Source organism: Pelodiscus sinensis, chromosome 9 (assembly GCF_049634645.1).
Source record: "Pelodiscus sinensis isolate JC-2024 chromosome 9, ASM4963464v1, whole genome shotgun sequence".
NCBI classification, from domain to species: Eukaryota; Metazoa; Chordata; order Testudines; family Trionychidae; genus Pelodiscus; species Pelodiscus sinensis.
The window spans coordinates 59,686,147-59,703,768 of NC_134719.1; the positions used below are offsets into that span (position 1 = coordinate 59,686,147).

At 45.0% G+C, this 17,622-nt stretch overlaps 1 protein-coding gene across 5 annotated transcripts in view; it reads right to left on the minus strand.

Annotated features, from left to right (window-relative positions):
• The window catches only part of AXDND1 (axonemal dynein light chain domain containing 1), a 41,505-nt gene that overhangs the window by 3,024 nt on the left and 20,859 nt on the right, over positions 1–17,622 (minus strand). For 4 of the 5 annotated variants that reach the window (XM_075936848.1, XM_075936850.1, XM_075936851.1 and 1 more), the window contains 10 exons: positions 14,374–14,449; positions 13,899–14,133; positions 10,828–11,041; positions 9,094–9,187; positions 6,755–6,963; positions 5,279–5,375; positions 3,922–4,032; positions 2,864–3,010; positions 2,562–2,702; positions 2,058–2,149 (listed from right to left, as the gene is read on the minus strand). In XM_075936848.1, coding sequence (XP_075792963.1) covers positions 2,058–2,149; positions 2,562–2,702; positions 2,864–3,010; positions 3,922–4,032; positions 5,279–5,375; positions 6,755–6,963; positions 9,094–9,187; positions 10,828–11,041; positions 13,899–14,133; positions 14,374–14,449 — 1,416 coding nt within the window. The remainder of the gene's footprint in view (positions 1–2,057; positions 2,150–2,561; positions 2,703–2,863; positions 3,011–3,921; positions 4,033–5,278; positions 5,376–6,754; positions 6,964–9,093; positions 9,188–10,827; positions 11,042–13,898; positions 14,134–14,373; positions 14,450–17,622) is intronic. The other variant, XM_025186602.2, reaches the window with a different exon arrangement.

Sequence of the window (17,622 nt, forward strand, 5' to 3'; positions counted from 1 at the left end):
GTCAGACGAAATTCAATAAGGACAAATGCAAAGTAGTACACTTAGAAATAACTTGTTATGAGGAAGAAATAATCCACTGCACAAATACAAAACAGGAAATGACTTCCTATGAAGGAATACTGGAAAAAATGGATCTGGGGACTATAGTGGATTACAAATTGAATATGAGTCAACAATGTAATACTATTGCAAAAAACCCCAGCAAACATCATTTTGGGATGTATTAGCAGGAGTGTGGTAAGCAAGACACAGGAAGTAATTCTTTCTCTCTACTCAACACTGAAAAGGATTCAGCTGGAGTACTGAGTCCAATTCTGGGCACCACTCTTTGGGAAGAATACGGACAAACTGAGAGAAGTCCAGAGGAGAGCAACACAAATGATTAAAGGTCTAGAAAATACGACTTATGAAGAAAGCTTGAAAAAGTTGGGTTTGTTTAGTTTGGAAAAGAAAAGACTGGAGAGGTATAAAGTACAATAAAGGTTGTTATATAGAGGAAAGTGATACATTGTTCTTCTTAGCCACTGAAGACAGGGCAAGAAGTAATGGGCTTAAGTTGCGCAAGGGAGATTTACATGAGGTACGTACATAACTGGTTGGATAATCATTCCCAGGGAGTTAACAATGGTTCACAGTCATGCTGGAAGGGCATAAGTGATATTCCCCAGAGATCAGTTCTGGGATTGGTTCTGTTCAATATCTTCATGAATGATTTAGACAATGGCATAGAGAGTATGTTTATAAATACTAAGCTGCTAGGGGTTGAATGTGCTTTGGAGAATAGAATGAAAATTCAAAATGACCGGGACAAACTGGAGAAATGGTCTGAAATAAATCGGATGAAATTCAATAAGGACAATCATGAAAAGCACTCAACTTAAGGAAGAAACAATCCATTATACACATTCAAAATGGGAAATCACTGTCTAGGAAGGAGTACGGCAGAAAGGAATCTGGGGGTCATAGTGGATCACATGCTCAATGTGAGTCAACAGTTGCAACAGTTGTTCCTGTTGCAAAAAAGCAAACAGAATTCTGGGGTGCATTAGCAGGAGGGTTGTAAGCAAGACATGAGAAATAATTCTTCTACTCTATTATGCACCAGTTAGACCTCAGTTAGGATATTGTGTCTAGTTCTGGGCACCACATTTCAGGAAATATGTGGAGAAACTGAAGAAGGTCTAGAGAAGAGCAATAAAAATGATTAGAGGTCTAGAAAACATGACCTATGAGGGAAGATTGAAGGCATTGGGCTTCTTTAGTCTGGAAAAGAGAAGACTGAGAGGAGACATGATAACAGCTTTTAAGTATCTATAAGGATATTACACGGAGGACGGTGGAAAAACTATTCTCCTTGACCTCTGAGGATAGGACAAGAGGCAATATATTTAAATTGCAGCAAGGGAGGTACAGGTTGGACATTAGGAAAACCTAAGTATCACCTAAAGAACTGAAATACATTACCTGCAGAGGATGTGGAATCTCCATCACTGGAGATTTTTAAGAGCAGGTGAGACACACACCTGTCAAGGATGGTCTAGACGGAGCCTGGTCTTGCCATGAGTGCAGGGACTGGACTTGATTACCCCTAGAAGTCCCTTCCTGTTCTATGATTCTATGATTTTCTTCCTATGTGCTTGTGCTATTTGTTTGTACTCCTCAGTAGCAATTTGTCCACGTTTCCACTTTTTGCAGGATTCCTTTCTGATTGTCATGTCGTTAAAGAGCTCCCAACAGATCTCTTACTATTCTTCCTACCATTCCTCTACATGGCAACAGGTTGCACTTGTTCCTTAAATACTGCCTCTTTGAGAAACTCCAAGCTCTCCTGAACGCTTTTGTCCATTAGATTTTTCTTTCCATAGGACTTTGCCTATGATATGACCCCAAGCAGTGTGAACTGCGTGCAGTGAGAGCGACTCAAGCAAGCTGGTGTGGTTATGGCACAACTTTGTTAAAACAGTTTGTTAACACCTTGCAGAGAACTGGACAGTCCTCTTTTTCAAGGATTAAATCTTATCCCTCTCAGCCCCCTAATCACATGACCCAGAACTCACAGGAGCTGCTCTTGCAAACGGTCCAGAGTAGCCAACATCTCAAACTCCTTTTGAGAATAGGAGGTTGTTGACTTGCTGGCAGTCATCTCTCTCTGGGGGGAAAAGAGGAAACACCTTCTAAACAGAAGCATGAGGAGAGGGGAAAAAGCAACAGAGCTCTCCTTCTTCTGTAGCATATGCCTGGTCCAGGGAGGTGCTGGTCTGTCTCTGCTTAGTTGCAGCATGGACAAAACATGTCTATAATGTGTTTACTTTACAAAATGTCAGGGAATGTTCTAGGCACTGATGGCCAGAACCTACTGAATTTGTGTAAAATCAGAAAAGTGAAAAGGGGAAAACGGGACAAACAGAGAACAGCCACAGCTTCTTAGATTCTTTTGAAAATGCCACTAGGTACCTATCTGCATCTTCAGGCACCTAAACCCTTTTACAAATTTGGTCTCAGAACTCAAGTTACAGACCAGGTGAAAAGGAAACAAACATTTGTATAATGGAGATTCTCACCCCAGAGACTGACACTGTTGTTGACTTGAGGGATTTCAAATGGATGTTGGCGTCATGTCCCACGATTCTGATGGTGTCCTCAGGTACCTCACCGCTTACAGTCGGGGGCTCACTGCTGATAACTGGCACAGGTGGCTCCTGCTGGAAGGAAAGGTGAATGAGGAGCTAGTGCAGTGGCTCCTGGCACCACACAGACACTGAGGCCTACACTTCACGTGTCCCATGCAAATGGCAAGAAACAAAGAAAGGCCCCACTGGAAAGCAGCATGTCTGCGATCATTTGTAAAAAGGGAGATTTTCACCTTTGCCCCTAACACTTCTTCCCATTTTACAGATTTCTTTTCAACATCAACATCTTCAGTTTTGCCCTTCCCAAGTTTAGAAGACTCAGAAATTTCTTCAGGTAAAGACGACTCTGCATCATCTGAGTGCATCTGTGGCCGAGACTCCTGGAAAGCAATGCAAGGGGACCGGTTAGGAGCACTCTTGTCCAGGATTCTGTCCCTCCACAGAACAGAAGCCAAGACCAAAACAAGGCAGACAATCACTAATCTTGTTCCGCTTACATTTTTAAACCGGAAATAAATGGCAGCTCAGCTGGTTTATGAGGGCTGCCTTCAAATCTATTTAAAACACAAGTTACATGAAGTTGATGTCTCCTCTAAAGCTTTACTGAACCTATATGAATATTACAAACCCCTACGCAGCTTGGCAAAATCTGTTCAGAATAAGCCACAGAACAAGGTACTAGGATGACTACAGGGCAGCTGGTGCACACATTAAATGTGGGAAATCTCAAACAATATCTATACACACAGGGTCAAATCAGACCTGACGTAAGCAGACGAAACTCCATTCAAATCAATGGAACTGAATTCACTTCCACCATGTTTGATTTTGGCCCTGTATGTCTGAAATTAGACCACTGTCAGATCTACCATCCAGAAACTGAGAGTCAAGTCATATTCTCATAGGCATCATCCAGCCACACACAGAATGAAGGTAGGAGCTCTCCTACCATTCTGAACTCCTGTGCCATTCAAACCCAGGATTCCATCAATTCGCAATTTCTTGGGAGACGCAACATTTACCAGGAAACACCTCAAGGCCAATCTTCAGCTGGTGTCAACTACCACAGCTCCATTGAAGCTAGGACAATTGACAGCAGCTGAAAGTCTGCCCCCATAGGAAGCATCATGAACCCCAATAGTCCTCCAACGTGGAGTCTGGAATGCAGAGGGCTCCAATACGAGGAACCCCCCTGGAAACTGAACCACACTATTCAGTCGGGAAAGCCTTTCAACTGCTCCCCAGAGAAACAGGTTCTGCTATGGCTGGCAAGTACTAAGTCATTAAGTACCTGAGGCCCAAACAGGTTCGTCTTCTCTTCTGAACTCAGTAAGGAGACGGGAGAACCTTTGAATTCCGAAAGCAGGAAATTGCAGGTATTAACCCAGTCCAGGCACTCAGTCTGGGATAAAGTAATTGAAGAGACAAATTATCAAGAGGAAGAGAAGAACTGACATTTCATTCACACCATCCTTCTATCTATGGTATTAATATAGCCCCAGTTATCCTCACCCTACAAAGGAAAATACACTCCTCTAAGCCTTCAAACACGGAGCCTTTCATGCACTCATATCCTATTCCATACAATATATTTAACAAGTTGCCGATTGGTTTGGCCCAGCAGCATAGTAGCAGCAGATTACTCTAAAAGGTAGGGGCAGGAATCCGAGTTCAGGCCCTAGGCTTGATGTTTTACCCCATAAACCAGCACAGAAATGCTGGGGCGAAGCATTCCCAAACCTGCAGGAAGCACTCTCTCACACCACTTTGGAACAGCCCCATCTCTGTGATGCTTAGAGCAACATTAGGTGGATCAGCCCAATACAAGGTGGCCTTTGGAGATAATGGGAATTTCAAAGGAGGGAGGAATGGAGCTATGCAATACGAGAGGGCATGTTTGCCAGACTTCTCTAAGATAAAATCCAGCAACTAATGTGACATCTGCGTAATAGCTTTACATACATATGCAGAATCAGGAGGTCTTAGGACTAGATCAGGAAGTCTTGTCCAGTGCCAATGGGGTACTGTACCTAGTATGCCCAGGGATCTCTCCTTAGGCTCGGCAAAATGCTGGATATAACTACCTAGCCCAAGTGCCTGGCAACCTTTAAACTAGATTTGAGTCTATAGCAACTCTCATGTGGATTAGATCCTACAGAAAAGGCCTGAGGCATGTATACTAGAACAGTGTAAGAAAGAAATTAAGGCTAAACATGGCCCAGACAGACTGCTCAAAACTGAGAAGTTTTTGAAGTGCTCTCTGGGTGCTGCAGTCAACTAGGAAATTGCTGGTTGGGGCGGATCTGTGAGTGGAGGTAGAGTCTGACTAGAGGAAGTGTTGAGGGATTCTCCGGAGCACTGGGGTCTTTAACAAGGGTCTGTATCATCCAATCAATTTGACAATGTTTTAATTCACTACTGACCATCAGTGAACCATATAGGTTGAAAATACTGTTGCAAGTAAGGAACATTTGGTGGCTTATGGCTTTCCATGCTTGGGTCTAAGATGAAGCAAAAATGTTCTGTGTGCAAACTCCTTCCTGACTCTCTTGTCCATGTTAGCTTTGTGCCTGTTCTTCCTCTTCCTTTCACAAACCCGGGCTGATCTGCCCATGCCGTGGACAGACAGGTGCACTGGCAACTGTTACCTTGATTTTCTCCAGTTCCTGGAGCTCAGAATCGTCGTCTGAATGCAATTCATCTTGTTTCTTCCGAACTGTAACCTCTACCATCTCCTTGCAGCAGCTGAGGAGACACAGAATGTCACTTATCCTCCAGCAATTGCCTCAAACAGCTTTTTCCCCTGGGTCAGAATTCTGCAGAACCCCGCTGTTGCAACAAGACACACTGTGGTCACACACCACAGGGTTGTTAAAGCAGTGCCATATACATCACTTAATTGTCTGTACATGTCAGGTTTCTGATATGCCTTAGAGCAAGGATTGTGGGAGGATTTAGGCCTATAAAACTGTGCTTAATATCTCCAAAATTATAGGGGAATTGTGACATAGTAGCAAACTATAAAGAGAATGTTTAAGTTACTTGACTGGCCAAGTTCTCGCTCTGATATTACTCCCAACTGTTCCATGTGAATTAAAAGCTTTCTCGCTCACAGACCAGCTTCTCCTTGGCCCAGCAGTGAAGTCATAGCCCTGAATTTGTAGCATCCCAATCTGTGAGCCCCAAAATGCAGAAGATGTCAGAAATTCCGCCGTATAGGCATTTCTTGCCAACTTGTCATACTAGTGATCCCCTTTAAGGCCCCCTTTCCTTCAGCTTCCAACGAGTGGGAGAGAAGCAACTCTCTCCCCGAGCTTGAAGAAAGCCCAGAATCCACTTTGAAACCCAACCCCCTACCTGGGTATTAGCAAATGGTGGCCAAGCAGAACCTAAGCTGGGAGCCCGTCCGCCAGAAAAGCAGCAGCATATGCGTGTGTCTGTCTTCATGCCCTATGCTGTCTCTGTCTCTCCGCATCCTTTCCTTGGGTCTCACCTTCCTCCTTTTTACCCTCTGTCTCATTTCTCCTCTCAGTCACTGAGCTAGCTAGCAAGTCTCTCCATACACCCTTCCTCCTGCATTCCTCTCTCCCTTGTCTCTTCTCCAATTAGCCCCTTGCCCAGGTTCCATCTTCTGGGGGGCTGTTACCACACAGCATTACTGCTACAACAGACAGCGAGCTGTTTTCCTTTACAAATCACGCCCCGTGTTAGAGCATGAGTCTGTAGATGCCAACATTAGAGCCAGGGGACCCACTACAGTACTTGCGTTATGAACTATAGTCCTCGAAGACAGGCCATAAACCCCCATCATTTTCCTCAGCATGACGTTTAGGATCTCTGGTAGGTGTAAGTGATCTGAACCATGCACCTAGACAGTAAAGCCCTTAATGATTACATAGCAGTGGGTGTTGAACACCACAAGTTATTCCAGCTAATGTTATCATTAACTTATGCTTGAAATGTTTCCTTCTGAGTGCCACACAGTATTAAAGTTGCCTTTTTATAATCCCACCCGCTTCTGGGGAGCTCAGACCTCCCTTCAGGGAGCCGTCCCATCACACGATGGATTTTTCCCATTGGAAAAAATCCTAGGAGGCAAGTGAGGTCTGAGGCGTCATCAGTACCTCATGATATATTTGGAGAAACTGCTCATTTTGGAAACCAGGTTCCTTGCATCTTCCTCTAGATAATAGCCACTTAGCCTCTTGAGCTCTTGATCCTGAGCAGCTTCTGACTCGCTCTCTAGGAGACCCTTATTGGAGGAGTGGTCCGATACCATCAAAGTCAGCACATTCACCATCCACATGGTCAGGGCTTTGTGGAGTTCAGTCATCTGCACAGAAGTTCAAACTAAAGGGTTAAAGCATGAATCAAACCGCGGCAAGAGTCTGGAATGGTAACTGGGTGTCAGATTTGCAAAGAACTCTGAATTTAGTGGCAGGAAAGTCCACACGTGCATCATCAGGGCTGGGCAGCGCATCCCCGTCCCAGCCACCTCTTATGGAGCCACAGGCCACGCCCCCAGCACCACTGGGCTGCCCAACATAGCCATGCCTTGCCATCCTGTGTGGCCCCCTCCTTCTGCCCCAGCCCCAGCCAGGCCTGGGGAGTGCCGGCAGGAGGTCTGTGCAGCCTCCTGCACTTTGTGGGCTAGACCTGGGAAATGCCAGGTAAGTCTTCTAGTATATATAGAAAATGATGGGATGTAACTTAGCTGTTACCACTCAAAAGAGATCTTGGAGTCATTGCGGCTAGCTGTCTAAAAACATCCACTTAGTGTGCAGTGGCAGTCAAAAAAACTAACGGGATGTTGGAAATCATTAGAAAAGGGATCTATATAATAAAAGAGACAATATCATAACACCACTATGTAGGTCCATGATACACCCACACCTTGAATACTACACGTGCAATTCTGGTTGCCCCATCTCAAAAAAGAACTGGAAAAAGTACAGAAAAGGGCCACAAATACTTAAGGGTTTGGAGACATTAAAAAGACAGGGACTATTCAGCTTCCAAAACAGATGACTGAGAGAAGATATGGCAGTGGTATAAAATCGTAAATGTTGTGGAAAAAGTGAGTAAAGAAGTGTTATTTACTCCTTCCCATAACACAAGAACCAAGAGTCGCCCAATGAAATGAATAGGCAGCAGGTTTAGCACAAATATAAGGAAGTCTGTGGAACTCTTTGCCAAGGGAATGATAATGGGACTGAAAAAAAGAATGAGATATGTTCAGAGGATAGATTCATCAATGGCTGTTAGTCAAGATGGATGCAACTCCATGCTCTGGGTATTCCTAGATTCTGACCCTCCAGAGGGTGGGAACGGACTACAGGGGATAGATCACTCCAAGATGGTCTGTGTTTTTCATTCCTTCTGAAGCATCTGGCAGTGGCCACTGTCAGAAGACAGGATATTGGGATAGAGGGAACATTGATCTGACCCTATGTGGCCACTTTTATGTTCACTGTGTAAGTAGCCAGCTCTCCATAGGCCACTAAAGAATCCTCATAACAGAACTTCAAATACAATGAAGAGAGGCTTGAGTTAACATAACAGTGGAATTGATGAATGCATATAAAATGCAATGAGTGGGGAGCTACTCTAGAATTATATACTGGCCCAGCATCCAAATCTTGGGACATCAGGTCCAGTTCAGACATCTGGTTGCATTTTTCATGGACCACTAAGAGCAAGGAGTCTTGAGAAGACAGCATCTTATAACTGGAGCCATGGGAAATACATTCAGTCGAAATTTCATGCTCAGATTGGGACTTTTCACTGAAGTCTGTTCGAAGTAGGAATAAGAGATCCTCCGGAAAAGGGCTTTATTCCGGAGGATCGCGCCAGTCTAGACGCTTTTTTTCCGGCTTTTCCCCAAGCCGGAAAAAAAGCGGCAGACATATTTATTTAAATCCGCGGGGGATATTTAAATCCCCCGCGGATTTCCCTATCCTGACTTACCTGATTTACATGGCTTTTCCGGAAATTGTGGCCAGTGTAGACGTAGCCCTTCTGTATAAGGCAAACTGCTTGCTGCATTGCAAGCATTGTCAAACAATTGGCTATACTTCAGCCAATTAACTTGTTAACATTATCATGTGCACTTTCAAAATCAGATTTCCAAAACTCTTTGCGGAAGCCATAGGAAAAAATCTATATAATGTGGCAAAGTTTTTCATAAATTTCTAGTGGTCCTGGTTAAAGTCTGGTTCATGACACTCTAGCGGGTCCTTTCTGACAACTGCACTGAAGGATTCTGAAAGGATCTCTCCCAAATCTCCTCTTGCCATAAAAGTGGAAACCATTGTGCTGAGCTTCAAAGGGAGAGGAAGGGGTAAAAGCACAGGGAGCTTCCTCTGGACTCTACCCTAAACAATAATAAACATACAAAAATGAAACGAGGATGACTGCTTGACAGATGAGCTCCCAACCCAAACCCCCTCTGGCATATACGTACTTCCTCTGTAAGCTGAAGATTGTCCTTCTCAGTCCCAGAAGTTGTGGTCAAGATCCATTGTTGAATCATCTTAAACACATCACTTGGAACAACCCTAAAGGAAAACAACCCCACAAACCAAAGTGATCTATATAGTGCATCAGATCTGAGGCTCTCATAGCTCAAACAGAAATCTAGCTTCCCAACTCAATGCTATATCTGCAATATAGGTGAAACCCATGTTCATTGTCAGAGTGTAGTGGGAAGAGAGTTTCTAACTACACCAGACTAACACGGCTACATTTCTATCACTATCAAGGACTCTTACTGCAGGAGAGGGGTACTAGGAGCTAAGGAGCAGTTACTATAAGGATCATTCCCAGACAACTGCAAAAAAATGACGGAAAATGGAACTCTGTGGGGAAAGAGAGATTAGGTTAACAAAAACTTAGTCAAATAACTGACAGAAGTTATATTAATTTCTTGTAAGAGGCAGTCATACTAGGCACAAGAGCTTCCAATAATGGGAATTCTAATTGTTTGAAGTCACAAGTTCTATGTAAGTGTGACTTACAATGGAAACAGAAGTTGTAAATTGATTTGCTTCCTTGTGACAGACAAACAAAGGCTAACACATATTTTAAAAGTGGAAGAGAGGTTCCACTGAATTTTACATCAGAAATTCTGTCCAGCTTGGACTTTTTGAGAGGCTTTATGTATTGCTGACAAATAACAACATTATGACCATACAAGTACTAAGAGAGTATCTTGAGCAACTGGTTTTCAGTCAGAGTATTCGAAATCTGGTTTTAGTTATGTTTAACTCAAATGCCTGACAAAGAGTTATGATGAAAGATTTGTCATTGGCTCTCTACCAGTTAAAGACTGAAACCTGAGCTACACTACCAGCTTCGGTTGACATGAGGCACATTAAGACAATCTAATAATGTGTGTGTCTACACTCCTGAGTCCCTTCCGTCAGTGTATGTGGCCTGTAAAGTCCACTTCTGTTCTTGCCAGAGCTGGAGATGCAGACACAGAGCGGCTGCTCCTGGGGCTGGGGCTGTGGTACTAAAAATAGCACTGCAGCCGCAGCTCCAGCAGCCGCCATGCGGTTCACCCTTGCTGCAGCTCCAGCCTTGGGGAAGGCTGAAGCTGGGGCCAGGGCCATGTGGTGGCTGCCCAGCTGCTCCAGTCCTGGGTGCACTGGGTGGCCGGCGGCTGCCCCGTGTGCCAGAGCTGGAGCTGTGGGGAGTGGCATGCAGCACCCCCACAACCACAACTCCCTTTGGCCAGGAACAGGAGCAATGTATGGCAGGGTCTCCCGCACTCTGTCCTACACACACATGCTTCCAACCCCCTACCCCGTACCTGTAAGAAAATGGACAATTTTGTGTTATGCCGCAAAGGAACAGATACATGTAAGATACCAAATGGCTACTGAAAATGTTGCAGTATTAATTTTGTTTTTATTTGATTTCACATTAAGTAAACATTTAAAGTCATGCACCTTGTTAATTATCCCTTATTTCAGTATTCTTTCTTCCATAATTGTGTGTGTGTGTGTGTGTGTGTGTGTGTGTGTGTGTGTGTTATTAATCGAGGGAACACTGCTTCCCACCTAAACCAAGACTCTGTAGCCAATTACTAAGCACCTGTGCCAGACAGCATCTACCACAAGAGAACATTTATCCAAGAATGTGAGAAAAGAAAATTATATCAGGACAGCCTTATGAACACTGGCAAGAACCTTACAAGTCATGAAGTTTTTTACTCCTGAGATCTTCCCGGGACTGGCTGGAACCTATAATTGTCCTCAGTTCGGCCACCTGGATCAGCCAATCAGGCATCACTTGAGACAACTTCAGCCATTCAGATTCAGGCATGCCAGATCCTCGCTTGTTGGTTAGCATCTTGAACGTCCAATCTTCCATACTGCTCACTAAACCTGTCAAAATCCTAGTTACCCCTGTGGGGGGGGGGGGGGGGGGAGAGAATTCCTTCAGTCAGTGAAAAGTGAGCTTCAGAATGCAGTGGTTCAAATTCTATAAGAGGAATGACTACATTAGGCATGAACTTAGCACGCTTGAATTAAAGAATAACTTTAGTAAGGAACTAATTCAAAACCAAGTCAATGGATGCTTTTCTGTTTATTTCAAGTGTTGTGGTTAAGATGATATATTTCCTATATTGCTCAATTTCAGATTCCTAGCTCTCAGCAACGGCCAGCATCACAAGAATCAGCAGCTTTGTATTCAATCAGGCGCACTGGATCAGACAGACCAAGAAGTATCTGTTGTTCCTATGCATAAAGCCTTTCACAGTAGGGCTTTATTTATTTGCCAAGAATGTTTCATACCTAAAAGGGCAAAACTTTCAACACAAGCATCCAATTTCTGCCAGGTGAGTGTGCATGTGTATGTGCAAATAGAAATGCATGTGTAAAATGGGAAACTGCCTGAGCAAAGGTGTAGAGAATACACCTGCAAAAGTGTATTCCCTGTCTGCTGAGATGCATATAACTATACATATTCTTATTATCAAAAGCAAGTGTTTAAATTCTCTTTGAGTCCTACTAAAGGTGATGGCTTCCACGATGTCTTGTGGCAAAGAGTTCCACAGATTGTGCATCATGGGTTCAAATTTGTTCACTTGCAGATTCACTGACTGTCCCTTGTTTTTGTTTTTTTTTTTTTTTGGAGAAAGGGTAAATAGGAGCACCAGACATATCTTTATGCTGCATATCTCTAGCATGTCTTCTCTAATCTAAACTAACTGGCTCTGATTGTAACACTCAATCAATTGGGGTTCTATAGGGTCTGTTTGGGGACCGCTTCTGTTCAATATCTTCATCAATGATTTAGATGATGACATAGAGAGTACGATTATTATCTTTGCAGATGATGTCAAGCTGGGAGGGGTTGCAAGTGCTTTGGAGGATAGCGTCATAATTCAAAATGATCTGAACAAACTGGAGAAATGGTCTGAGGTAAATTGGATGATTAAGTTTAATAAGGATAAATACAAAGTACCCCATTTAGGAAGGAACAATCAATTTCACACATATAGAATGAGAAGTGACTGTCTAGGAAGGAGTACTGCAGAAAGGGATCTAGGGGTCATAGTGGACCACAAGTTAAACATGAGTCAATAGTGTGACACTGTTGCAAAAAAGCAAACATAATTCTGGGTTGCATTAACAGGAGTGTTGTGAGCAAGACATGAGAAGTCATTCTACCGCTCTATTTTGCGCTGAGTATTGTGTCCAATTCTGGGCACCACATTTCAAGAAACACGTGGAGAAATTGGAGAAGGTCCAGAGAAGAGCAACAAAAATGATTAAAGGGCTAGAAAACATGAGCTATGAGGGAAAACTGAAGGAATTGGGCTTGTTTAGTTTAGAAAATAGAAGACTAAGAAGAGACATGATAGCAGTCTAAAAGGGTGTTACAAGGAAAAGGGAGACAAATCATTCTCCTTGGCCTCTGATGACAGGACAAGAAGCAATGGGCTAAAACTGCAGCATGGTAGATTTAGGTTGGACATTAACCACCCTGACAGTTACAAAGTTTTTCCTAAACACTGGAATAAATTGCCTAGGGAAGAGTGGAATCTCCATCACCGGAGATATTTCAGAGCAGGTTAGATAGATGTCTATCAGGGATGATCTAGACCAAGGGTAGGTAATCATTTTTAGTGGGGGGCCACTCCAAGATTTTGGAAAGTGGTCAAGGGCTGCACTTTTCTGTGGAGGAGATGCAGGGTCTAGAATGGAGGTTGGGTGCAGAAGAGTGCATGGGGTAAGGAAGTGGGGTGCAGGAGACGGTGTGAGGTCTGAGAGGGAGTTTGGGTGAAGGAGGGGGTTGTGATCTGGGTCAGGGGGTATATGGTCACGGAAGGAGTATGGGTGCAAGAGAGGACTCTGGCCTGGGGGGGGGGTGCAAAGTCTGGGAGGGAATTGTGACCTGGGAGAATGGAAAAAGGAGGTGCAGACTGTAGAGGGTTTGGGTGGTGAACTGGGGCAGGAGAATGGTGTGCAGGGTCTGAGAGGGTGTTTGGGTGCAGGAGAAGATTTTGGCCTGGGGGAGGGTATAGGAAGGGGTACAGGGTCAGGGAGGGAGTTGAGACCTGGGGCAAGAGGGTGCAGAGGGTTTGGATGGCGACCTGGGAGAGGGAATCCTATTAGTTGTTTCCGGCTAACAGGAGCTGAGGATTGGGCTGGGGCAGGGAGTTCACACAAATCCTTCCCCTGCCTGCAGAGCAGAGAGCCACATGGACTGCACTTTAAGCTGCAGCAGCTGCATGTCTGAAGGTCCTGGCAGTGTGGTCTGTGGGCCGGATCCGGTGGGTTGGCAGGCCAGATCCAGCCTCTGGGCCGTATTTTGCCGAGCACAGATCTAAACAGTGCTTGGTCCTGCCGTGACGGCAGGGGACTGGACTCAATGACCTCTCAAGGTCCCTTCCAGTCCTAGTGTTCTATGGTTCCCTGATTCCAATCTCTCCTCACACAGAAGTTTCTCTATGCCTCTCCCCCTTGTTAACCAAATACTGACCCCCTTCTACTCTGATACCTAGGCTTGGGTATAGGATAATCAGACCTCAGCACAGTGCTTAGGTGACTGAGTGCCACTTCTCTGTGTTACAGAATGATATTTTCAATATCACTAGCCTGTTTCTTATAACTTCTTAATAGTTTGTTTCTACCATTGTTGCACATTGAACATAGTTTTTATTCAGCTTTTCACATTGATACCTCTGATCTCGTTCCCAAATGATTACATTAGTTTGGAAGGAAAAACTGAATTACAAGACTGGTCATCTCTTACCATTGTCCCCATTTATTCTTATGCTGTACTGTCGGCAGAGCTCACTTGCATGTTCATTTAATTCTTCCATAGCCCTGAGCTCTGGAGGCAACACCCCATTAATATCCTTGTGACGACTAAACACCATTTGTCCCAGCTCCGTCCAACGTTTCTGCAGGTTGACAGCAGTCTTGAGGGTCTCCTTCCTCATTAGTAGAATTTCCCCTCCATATTGCTCCAGGTCCTCATTCAGCATCTAAAAAGAAAGTAATGAATATGTCATCCCAGTAACAGCTCTCAGCTGGCTGGATCAACCCAGAAGTGCAATAGAAAAGTGAGGAAGCCCGTTTGGCTCAGGATGAAAAAGATGTTGAAAACTAAGTAATTATACTTTGCTTTATGACTATCCTTCTTAGCATTTGTAGAATTAAATAATTTGTACTTATTAGCAGCTTAATTTGTAGGCTAAGGGCCTATGCTTATCAGAAAGTCTTACATTTTCCAAGTTCTTGAAGTCCTTTAGGATTTCTTCTAATACATCTCTTTTTATAGCAGAGAAGCTTGCTTTCCCACTAGAGGGACAAGGAGAGAAATTGAGAGACAGGATGAGATATAAGAGAAACATTACTCCTGAATGTGCAAAAGTAAACTTATGATGTGTGCATGCCCCGCTACATACTATATTCTGTACTTGAAACAGAGGCCCATCTTCCACCCCACCTCTGACTTACATGCCCTCCACTAGAATCACAAAAGCATGTGGAGTCCCATTTAGGAAAAAATATTTCTTCAAGTACAGAAATAATGGAAAGGAAATGTAGTTGTCAGTAAGGCTGTGGATGAAATTGACAAAATGCTGTCCTTCACTCATGCTGTAATCACCAGGAGAAAAAAATCTTCTAAAATATTTTTAGTCTTATTTCACTTTTTAAATGTGTAGGTCAACAAGTAGCTAGAATGAAGATAACCAAGTTAATGTTACTATCAGAACCTTACATTTTGCATCTTCTGACTTTTAATGTCTCGTTTTGTAACTTTAGTGTTATATTAAAATAAATGTTGGTATTTCACTTATTTGCATGTAAGCATAAAAATTGCCAAGCTTCAACAACAAACAAGATCACTGTCAGTCCATTCAAAGTAACATTTCAAAAAGAAAACTCCAGTTATATAATCACAGGATGCAATTGTCAGTCCAGTTGAAGTCAAATCAAAACTCCCAGTGCCTTCAATTAAGTCAGGTTTTTTACCTAGTGAGAGGCTACTGGATAAATACACTAGAAGAAAAGGTTACTCACCTTGTGCAGTAACTTCTGTTCTTCGAGATGTGTGTCCCCGTGGGTGCTCCACTACAGGTGTCGGGCTCGTCCCGGCGCCGCAAACCGGAAACTTCTTCGTAGCAGTAGCCCCCTTCGGAGGACCGCGCGTGCGCAGTGTGCCCCGCGGCATTCGCGCCTTTTCTGCGTCGCGCGGTCCGACCCGCCAGTTCCTCCTAGCCGGAACATCTGCAAGATACAAGAGAGATCTCCGAAGCAGGGAGGAGGGCGGGTCGTGGAGCACCCACGGGGACACACATCTCGAAGAACAGAAGTTACTGCACAAGGTGAGTAACCTTTTCTTCTTCTTCGAGTGATGTCCCCGTGGGTGCTCCACTACAGGTGAGTATGAAGCAGTCACCCTCGCACTGATTGTGCTTCGGATTTACTTGTGCACGGACGAAAGGACTGCTTGAGCGACTGCTGTGTCAGCGACCTTGAGACGGTCAAGGGCATAGTGTCTAGCGAAGGTGGATGCGGACGACCATGTCGCTGCCCTGCATATGTCTGTAAGAGATACATTTTTCATAAAAGCCGTGGAGGCAGCCATACTTCTAGTTGAATGCGCTGTTAGCGAACAGGGCAGAGATTTCCCCCTGAGAGTGTAGCAACGGGTGATGCAGTTAACTATATGTTTGGAAATACGTTGGGACGACAGCTGATGACCTTTAGAGCGATCAGCGAGTGATAATAGCAAACGCGGAGACTTCCGGAATGGACGTGTTCTGTCAAGGTAAAATGCCAATGCCCTTCTAATGTCCAGAGTGTGCCAGCGGGCTTCCTCCGGTGTAGCATGCGGTTTGGGGTAGAAAGTAGGGAAGATTATAGGTTCATTGACATGAAAGGACGAGTTGACTTTTGGCAAGAAGGATGGGTGACATCTCAGTGAGACTCCCTGCTGAGTGAACATCGTGTATGGCGGGTCCGCTGAGAGTGCTGCAAGCTCTGAAACTCGCCGAGCTGAGGCTATTGCCAGGAGAAAGGTAACCTTTATCGTGAGAATTTGTAACTCACAAGTCGCAAGTGGTTCAAATGGTGGGCGGGTAAGGGTGTCCAGTACAAGGCCAAGGTCCCATGGCTGCGGGATAGGCTTGTGTGGTGGACAAATATTGGAAATTCCCTTGAGAAATTTCTTCGTAAGTGGATGAGAGAAAACGGAAAAGCTCTCTATGGGAGCGTGAAAAGCCGAAATAGCTGCCAAGTGTACTTTTAGCGAAGCAGCGGCCAATCCCTGGGAGTGTAAATGCAGGACGTAGTCCAGAATACGCTGGATCTGCACATTTAGGGGGTTAATGGCTTGTGGCCGGCACCAGGCTGAGAAGCGACGCCACTTATAGATGTACGATCGTTGGGTGCTGTGTCGTCTGCTTTGCACGAGTACATCCATGACTGCTTGGGAGCAGGCTAATTCTAGGCCCTGGAGCCAGTTAGGAGCCAAGCTGTCAGGTGCAAGCGGTCGACATCCGGGTGGAGAAAGTTGCCGTTTTGTTGTGAGATCAAGTTGTTGATCCTTGGAAGACGTTGAGGTCTGGACACCGACATCTGCATAAGTTGCGTGAGCCAAGTCTGGCGCGGCCAGAAGGGAGCCACGAGGATTACTGTCGCCGAGTCTGATAGTATTTTCTGTATTACCCGCGGTATCAGCGGGATTGGGGGAAAAGCGTAGAGGAGATGGTATGCCCCCCAATTGAGAAGGAAGGCATCCCCCAAGGATTGGTTGTCTATCCCCGCTCTCGAACAGTAAGAGCGGCACTTCCTGTTGTCGCGAGTGGCAAAGAGGTCGATCTCTGGGTAACCCCATGCCCGAAACAGATCGAGGGCTACAGAGTGAAGGAGCTCCCATTCGTGTTGGGAGTGGAATGATCTGCTGAGCGTGTCCGCAATTATATTGGTTTTGCCTGGGAGATAGGAAGCTACGAGCGCGATCCTGTGGCGGATCGCCCAGTTCCACAGGCGCACTGCTTCCGCACACAAAGTCCTGGACCGGGCCCCGCCTTGCCGGTTGATGTAGTAAACCGTGCATATGTTGTCGGTAAGGACTTGTATGGTGGTCCCCTGTATATGTTGGACAAAGTGGCGGCATGCGTTGAAGACTGCCCTGAGCTCCAGGAAGTTTATATGGAGTAGGGATTCCTGATGGGACCACAGTCCCTGAATCCGGTAGTGCAACATATGCGCCCCCCAGCCTATTAGCGACGCGTCCGTGGTCAATTGAATGGATGGGGGCTGGATCCGGAATGGAACGCCTGCTAGAGTATTGGCAGGTAGAGTCCACCAAACGAGCGATTTCCTGACTCGGGCAGGGATGGTTATGAAAGTGTTGATATTGGTAATGCCCGGTTTGTAGGCTATGAGGAGCCAGTGTTGCAGACATCGCATGCGGAGGCGAGCATGGGCTATGACGTATGTGGTAGAGGCCATGTGGCCCA